Source organism: Malus domestica, chromosome 04, assembly GCF_042453785.1.
Source record: "Malus domestica chromosome 04, GDT2T_hap1".
NCBI classification, from domain to species: Eukaryota; Viridiplantae; Streptophyta; class Magnoliopsida; order Rosales; family Rosaceae; genus Malus; species Malus domestica.
In genome coordinates, this window is record NC_091664.1 from 11,672,480 (window position 1) to 11,681,434 (window position 8,955).

General features: G+C 38.6%; 1 protein-coding gene across 1 annotated transcript; it reads right to left on the reverse strand.

Annotated features, from left to right (window-relative positions):
* Positions 1 to 2,375: 2,375 nt before the first annotated feature.
* Positions 2,376 to 2,840, reverse strand: LOC139194989 (uncharacterized). Its single transcript, XM_070820158.1, has one exon. The coding sequence runs from the start codon at positions 2,838 to 2,840 to the stop codon at positions 2,376 to 2,378; it is 465 nt and encodes a 154-aa protein (XP_070676259.1).
* Positions 2,841 to 8,955: the final 6,115 nt, after the last annotated feature.

The following is an 8,955-nucleotide window of genomic DNA, read 5'->3' on the forward strand; positions in this document are numbered from 1 at the left end:
TGATCATATACGGTCCAATGTACATAGGACTCAGCTTGTCTTTCTTTCCAAACCATACTACACCTCTCCACGGTGATAGCTTTAGAAATACCCAATCACCTACATTATACACCTGGTCAGTGGCATGTCTATCTGCTAGACTCTTCTATCGATCTTGGGCCGCTTTCATGTTAAACTTAATCACCTGAACATTCTGTGTAGTCTCATCAATGATCTCAGGGCCCACCAAAATTCTTTCGCCAAGCTCTGACCAATATAAAGGTGTACGACAAGATTTGCCATAAAAAGCCTCAAATGGCGACATACCAATACTTGAATGAAAGCTGTTGTTGTAGGCAAATTCCATTAAATCCAACTGTTTATGCCAAGCGTCACCAAACTGCAATACTGAAGATCTCAACATATCTTCCAACGTCTAAATGGTCATATCTGATTGTCCATCTGTTTGAGGATGATATGTTGTACTATAAATTAATCTTGAACCAAGAGCTTCCTAGAATGCTGTCCAAAATTTAGAAGTAAATCTAGGATCACGATCGGAGATAATACTAACTGGAATCCCATGGTACTTCACGATCTTCGATACAAATAGTTCAACTAATCATCTTAGAGGATATTTCCCTTACAGGAATAAAATGTGCTGACTTAGTAAGCGGATCAACTATCACCCAAATGTCATCATAACCATTCTGTGTACAAGGAAGCTTGTACACAAAATCCATAGTAATATTTTCCCATTTCCATTATGGAATGGGAAGTGGCTGCATCAATCCAAAAGGTTTCTTTCTTTCTGCTTTGACTTGCTGACAAATGACACACTTACTCACATATTTAGCAATTTCTCTTTTCATACCCGGCCAATAATAAAATGGTCGAATGGTATAATACATTTTTTGTACCTCCTGGATGCATTGCATAAGCTGAAATATGTGCTTCATCAAGAATTGCTTTCTTTAATTCCATATTATTTGGCACATATATCCTACTCTCCTACATAAGCATGCCAACAGTTTCTCGAATTCTGAAGTCTTTCTTCTTCCCCCAATTCCTTGCTTGAATTATTTCCTAGGTCTCTTCATCATCCATCTGGGCTTCGAGCACACGATCAATTAAAATTGGCCTGACTTGAAAATTAGCAAGTAAGGCTTCCTCTCGATCTTCCACTCCTAACTTCACTCCAGTGGACCTCAAATCTGCAAGAAGAGGACTCCAGTGGACCTTAAATCTGCAAGAAGAGGAACGTGACAAGCATACAAAGCATTTAGTCTAACTGGAGTCTTCCTACTAAGAGCATCAGCCATTACATTTGCACGACCAAGGTGATACTCACTGAGCAATTCAATCCACCTTCGTTGTCGAAGATTAAGATCCCTCTGATTAAAAAGGATACTGAAGATTCTTATAATCTGTGAAGGTCTTACATTTCTCACCATAAAGATAATGTTTCCAAATCTTCAAAGCAAAGATAATAGCTGCTAACTCTAGATCATGAGTAGGGTAATTTTTCTCATAAGGCTTCAATTGTCATGAAGCATAAGCAATCAACCTACCATGTTGCATCAACACATAACCTAGGCCATTTAAGGAAGCATCATTGTAGACCTCAAAATTACCACTATCATCGGGGCGTGCCAAAACAGGTGCATGAGTGAGATAATATTTCAACTGCTAAAAACTTTGCTCACAATTATCATCCCACTCAAACTTAACTTCTTTCCTAGTCAACCTCGTTAATGGCAAAGCAATGACCGAAAAATCCTTAACAAACCGTCTATAATAGCCTGCTAGGCCCATAAAACTCTGTACCTCAGTGACGGTTTGTGGTTGTTCCCAATTCTGCACAGCTGCCACTTTCTGAGAATCCACTTGAATACCTTGAGCAGAAATACATGTCCTTAAAATGGTACTTGATTCAACCAAAATTGGCATTTGCTAAACTTAGCATACAACTGATGTTCCCTTAATTTCTTCAACACCAAAGCAAGATGTCAAACATGCTCTGCTTTAGACCTAGAATATACCAAAATGTCATCATAAAAATAATGACAAACGTGTCTATATATGGCTGGAATACTCGATTCATCAAATCCATGAAAGTTGCTAGTGCATTCGTTAATCCAAATGACATCCTCACTGCTGATCTTCAATCGATAATAACCAGACCTCAAATCAATATTAGAAAAGACACAGGCACCTCGAAGCTGATCAAACAAATCATCTATATGCGGCAATGGATAACGATTTTTAATTGTTACCCAATTTAATTGCCTATAATCAATACATAGCCTCAAAGTCCCGTCTTTCTTTCTTACAAACAAAACTGGAGCTCCCCAGGGTGAAGTACTAGGATGAATAAAACCTTTACCGATTAATTCCTACAACTGGACTTTCAATTCCCTCAATTCAGCAGGAGCCATTTTATATGGAGTCAAAGATATAGGATTCGTATCTGGAAGCAAATCATTAGTGAACTCCACATCTCGGTCTGGCGGTAATCCAAGTAAATCATCAAGGAATACATCAGGAAAATGCCTGACCACTCGAACATCTTCCACAGTACTAGAAGCAACATCATTCAGCACTACATGAGCTAAATATCCCTGGCAACCTTTCGATAACAACCTTTTTTCTCTTACAGCAGAAATAACATTGTGCCTCACCCCACTACGTTCACCCACAAAAGTAACTTCAGGTAATCCAGGATGATGGAAAGCAACTGTTTTCCCGTAGCAATCTATCTTGGCATGATTATAATGCAACCAATATGTGCCTAAGATTACATCAAAATCAACAATATTTAACGGGATGAGATTAGCTGGCATAACCACATCCTCTACCATCACTGGACATCCTGGATATACACAATCAACATAACATATCTCCCCTCTAGGCATGGCAAACTTAAGTCATACACTAGAGGTGTAGGATGAGGTTGCGTCACTTGAGCAAATGTATGAGAAATGACAGAATACATAACACCATAATCAATTAAAACTCTAGAAAAGTGACCAAGAATGTTTAACGTACCCATGATCAAGTCTGGATGATTCTGAGCATCTTGCAGAGAGATATTATAAATAAGTCCCTGGGCTTGCGGTCATCCCCCACGACCTCTACTAGCTTGATTACCTCGTCCCTGCACACCTCATCCCTGACTTGGCTGACCAGATTGTTTTGAAGATCTTGCACTACTGGAAGCAATCTCTACTTGCTGGGGTTGTCCTCCCTGGTACCATTAAGATCTACCAGCTAGAATGGGAGGATACGATGTATACCCTCCAGGATACTGAGAATACCCACTATGGTAATAAGGATCCTGTGAATACTGACTGCCCTGAAGCATAAGGAGTGGCATCACCCTAATAATGGTAAGCACCACCTCGACCCATCTGACCATAACTAGCAGACCCCAGAACTTTCTGGATCGGCGCTGGTGGTGGCATAGGAGGCTGCTGGGGCCTCTGCTGACTCTGGAGACAATTTATAGCTCTATATCCCATCTGCCCACAAGTAAAACATCCACTGATGCCTCTCATACACTCCCCAAAATGCCTATTATTACATCTGCGACACAAATGAGCACTTCCTCTTCCAGCATCTCCCTGCCTCTGGAATCTAGGACCTCCTGAAAATCTACCACCTCTCCTCTAACCAGTGGCACTAAAACCTTCGCTAGAAGTACTGGAACTAGTTCCACTCCTCTTAAAGCTTTAAGTCTTGCGAGGTCCTTGAGAAGACTGACTTTTACATTTATCATCACGCCTTTGATTTCCATTCTTTTCTTCTTCATCTTCACTCTCATAGGGCATATTTTCTGAGTTCTCAATCCTCAACAAAACCTCATAAAACTCCTAGTAAGTGGCACAAGGAGTCGAGGTCGTTATAGAACGTCATTTCTTCTTTGTACCTAACCTGAAGCGACGGAGCATCTCAATCGGATTAGCAGCAACCTCCAGATGATAACGAGAAAAATCAATGAATCTCCTATAATACTCATTTGCCGTCATCTTTCCCTGCTTTAATTGAGCAAACTCTTGCTTTTTGCGATCAATATACTCAAGGGAATAAACCTTTTTTGAAACAATTGTTTAAACATTTCCCAATCAGCTGCTTCCTCTGGTGACAACAGATAAGACTCTTGTCTCCATCAGGATGCAGGCTCAATACCCAGAAAACAGGTAGTCGTCTTGACCCACCTATCAGGAGGAAGATTCCCCTGACTCGCATTACACGAAAAATCTTCTCAAGATGATTGATCCATTTCTCCGCTCCTTCATGTCCTTTATTCCCCATAAAATGATTCAGCTTCAGATTATACACAGTCTCAAGAGGTATCCTTTGGGGAGGATGAAGCGAATACTGAATGGCATTAGCTATAGCTTCCCCTAACTGAGCTATATCGGGGAAACTAGGCTCAACAGAAGGACGTGGATTTTCCATGAGGCGGCATAGTTCTGACAGAAGACATTAAAATAATTAGAAATTCTCAAGATATGCAGGACTACAAACCTAAAGCTCTGATACCAAACTGACACACCCTGACCTAAACTAGGGCATGCTGGCCGTCATGTGAGGGTGACGTAGCCATGTGCACAGTGCGGAAGCAATAGATATATAAAGAATTATGAATAAACAAAAACCAAATCAACTAAAGTACTAGATAAGATATGGTGCCAGCGTGAGATTAAGTGTGAAATACACAACTAGAGCATAAATAGACTAAGTACAGTCAAGCAGGACAAGTATTAATTATACACACCCAAGGGTGATCCTACATTTATGATGTTCTGTCAGAACAACCGTCGAAATTCTCGTGAGCCACCAAAGCAAATCTACCTAAAACATGGAGGGGCGTAAAACAGAAAGTGTGAGTGGGCAAAAACAAAGCTTTTCAAAATCATTTCATTTCTCAAAAGTTCTAACACCTCGCCGTAAAACCTGTATAATTTCCCAGAAAATAATAATAATAATAATAATAAGCTGTATCAGAAATCATACTCAAGATGAAAGTCCATAGAAGTATACCATGCCAAAGTATCTCAATGCAATGCTATAAGTAATCCAGGCAAAATATGTCAACGTCAAATATCGCATCAGCCAAATCCCTCTAACTCAATCTGCATGGTTGAGTATATAGCTCATACCCAATCTCAATCATATCAAATCAAATCCTGAACACGAGTCGGAACCACCTAAAGTGGTCTGTATGACAAAACTAGGTGTAAAATAAGTATGTTCTAGTGCTACGATCACGTGAAGGCTGTGTAAATAATCTTGTGTCACTTACGAGTCGGAACCACGTAAAGTGGTATGTACGACAAGCCTATGCACCTAACTTGGATCCAAGGTGAGCATATGGTGCGGGAGGTGAACATGATGTGAAGGACTGTGCCCTAACTCGGGGCGGGAGCACTAACACCGGGGTGCAGGTTTATGAGCTCTCAATACATCACATCATATCTCACATAACTGAAGCAATCTCCTATCTTTAATTTATGAACTTACCTGGCATTTACATGTGTGTCCGCAGTACCAATCATAAATGTATGCAACTACTAATGCATAATAAGATAGATAGATACTTTGCATGGCATTTACAACGTATAATCATTTAAATTCATTTTCTGGGAAAAATCTCAAGTATATAGGTATATACGAAGAACCAAAAGCCCACTCACTGATATGTCGAAGGGTCGTAGCCCTCGAGCCTCGATTGATGGTGCTCGTCCTCAGGATAGGTCTCACCTATATGCTAAATAACTGAATAAATGTTATTTAATGCATATATACAAAACTAGGAAATAACTTCTCATATATTACTCAAATGGGGTATTTGAATATACCACCATGATCTACTCAACCTCAGGAACATCTCCATATTTTTAGAAAAAAATTTCATGACACCACGCGTCGGCCAAGGCACGGCCAGACGCTCGGCTCACGCACAGGCACATGCCTGGCACACCAAACGGATTCCCTAATGACGTTAGGGAATATTCTGTTAAAAACTAGAATATTCCATTAATTATACCTGACGGCGTTAGAATATTCCGTCAACTTTGACGGAATATTCTTCTCCTTTTTCCTTGGTTCGTCGAAGTCCAGCGCTAGTCATTGCTGCGATCACCGAAAATTAAGAAAGTTTAAAACTTCAATATCTTGCACAGTTTTCCACCAAAACGCACGAAATGTAAACCAAATTGAAGCTTAAGATGAGAAGAACATATTCATACCACTTTGGGGACCTAAAACCAATGGAAAGTTGCCTAAAAAACCTTCGATATTCCGGCCAAACTTGCAAATCGCTAAACCTGGGCTTCCCGACATCTAAATTACTTCAAAATTACTCCCAGAGCTTCATGAAGATGTTTTAAGGCTCCCTATAACCTTAAAACTCCTTAAAAAACTTCATGATTACGTTTGCATGAACAATACCCACGATCGGGGTTCCTAGGTTCTCAGGTTTTCAAAGGATCCATGTTCAACTAAGGGTATGGATGAGTTCCTGAGCTCACCAGGAACACGAATATGGTCTCCAAAACCTTGATTCGTGAAGAAATTGTTTGGTTTGAGGTTTGTCTGTACGTATTGCACGAACAATGGAGGAAACTCGAGAGAGAGAGGACAGAGAAAGGTTAATGGGAGTTGGGTATGGGTGAGACTGTGTGTGTGGTCTAGATTTAGGTTACTAACAACAACTAACCCCACTAACTTTAAGTTCCAAAAACTTAGGAACTAACTAAATTAGTTTAAAACCCAAACTCAAGCCACAACACCACATAACGTACTCGACGTCCAAGGGCAATTTAGTCATTTCACGCCATCAATAAAATAATTTGGGAGGGCTGTGACACGTTGACTCAGCAATGGTCACCTAAGTACCGCTGGTCTTCGCTAGTTCAATATCTATCATCTCTGCTGCTGGGTAGTTCTGACCCAAATCAGAGGCAGATCAACAGCCACTGGTGGTCAACCGCTATGAAATATGTGGAAAAAAAATCACAATAAAGCTGACATAATTTACAAAATTACATTATTTCAACGTTCATACAAAAATTACATTACTAAAGGACATTTTTGCATAAAATTCATAAAACAAATCACAAGTTTCTACTCTTTCCAACAAAATTACAAATTTCTAATATTCCCTACAAATTTCAAATATTTCTAATATTCCCTACAAATTTCTAATATTTCCTATAATTTCAAATATTTTCTAAATTCCTAAAATTTCCTACAAATTATAAATTTCTAATATTGCCTACAAAATTACAAATTTCTTATATTTCCAACAAATTTCACAAATTTCCTACATCAAAACCGAAGCTTTTACTCATGCAATTGGTATAAATCAAAGCGATAAGCAAATATGTCTTTGGTTATTTGGGAATTTCAACAGGTTAGAGAAAGGAGAGTGAGCGAGAGGGTGAGTGGACGAGAGGGTAGAGAGACAGCACACGGAAAGAGATCAGCAACGGTGCAAGGAAGAAGAAGAACAATGCTCTCGGCCTGATATGAAATATCAGACCTTTGGCCAACAAATCCATTAGTCGGGGAAAAGTTTTGAAATTGTGACATGTGTATTTTGACCTAATAAATTTATTTTGACCTTTGGCCAACGAAATTTACAATATTTCGTCAGGCAAACCCTTTAATCTAGAGAAAATTTTAATTTTTTTTAGGAAAAAATTGATCGAAACTAAAGTTTGCCCAACAAATTTAGTATTCTTGCCTGACAAAATTACATAAGCTTGCCCAACGACTGTGGTAAAGTTCGTCAGGCAAACACCAAAAATTCAATTTTCCCTACTTTGTTTATTTATTTTCAAACGGTTAAAAGATCATCCAATTTGATGGTTAGGTCAATTCAATGTGTGGTTTTAGCCTCAGTTAGTGTTCTTGCAAAAAATCATCAAAATCAAAGGTGATATAGGCATTAAACTGTGATGATATGTTTGTGATCATCGAACCATTCATCTCGTTACCTAATCCCTGAAAGTTTGTTTTTAGTGAATTTTGGCATATGCAATCTCATGCTATATTCAAACAAGTTTGACAGCTGAATTGTTGAAATTAGTTTCGTAGACTGCATGTTCCGTCAAAACAAGAATTGCGTATTCTATACTTCTATGAAGTAAAACGTAAGATTTTGTAGTAACCACTAGTGTAAATAGTTTAAAATTGATGATCGTATTCATTCATTGTATTCTTCTAGGGTTCAGGAATATAGTTGTAAAGAATCATCAAAATCGAAGCTAAAGACTGTTAAATCGTCATGATACGTTTATAATCGTCAAAGAATTTTGTCCTGTTACCTCACTACTAGAAAATTTGACTTTACTGACAAAAGTAGTTTGTCGGCAAAAGTCAAAATTTGTCGGAAAAGTGTCTTTCCCGAGGAAAAAATTTGTCGACAATTTTGTCGCACAAAGCATGTCACCTAACAGTTTTGCCGATGAATTTTGGTATTTCGTAGGCTAAGATTCAACTTTTCCCGTCAAAATCTTTTTTGTCGGCATTTCCATCTTTTCCGACAAATATTTTTATCCGTACAGGCCTTTTTAGCCGACGAATAATACTTTTAGCCTACAAAATGTGTTTGCCGCCATGGATATTTCGTTGGCTCAACTTTGTCTTTGCCGACAAATTGGTTTTGTCAAGAAGACATTTAATGTATATAAAAAAAAAGCTTTAATGCTCAACTCTTACATATGCATATCAAAATATAATAGACAATTGTTAAGAAATAATATTTTACTAATTGATAAATGTTGAATGTACATCCAGAGTGCCATACAAAAGCATCGTTAGTGAAATCATAAAACAATTGAAGGAATGTTGCACATGAACCAAATAAAAAATATCAAAAGTCGTGGACTGACTGTTCACACAAAAGCTCCCATTGTCCTGGTCTCTTGTCCATCTCTGCAGCAGGATTGGCTAATGGCTCCTCAG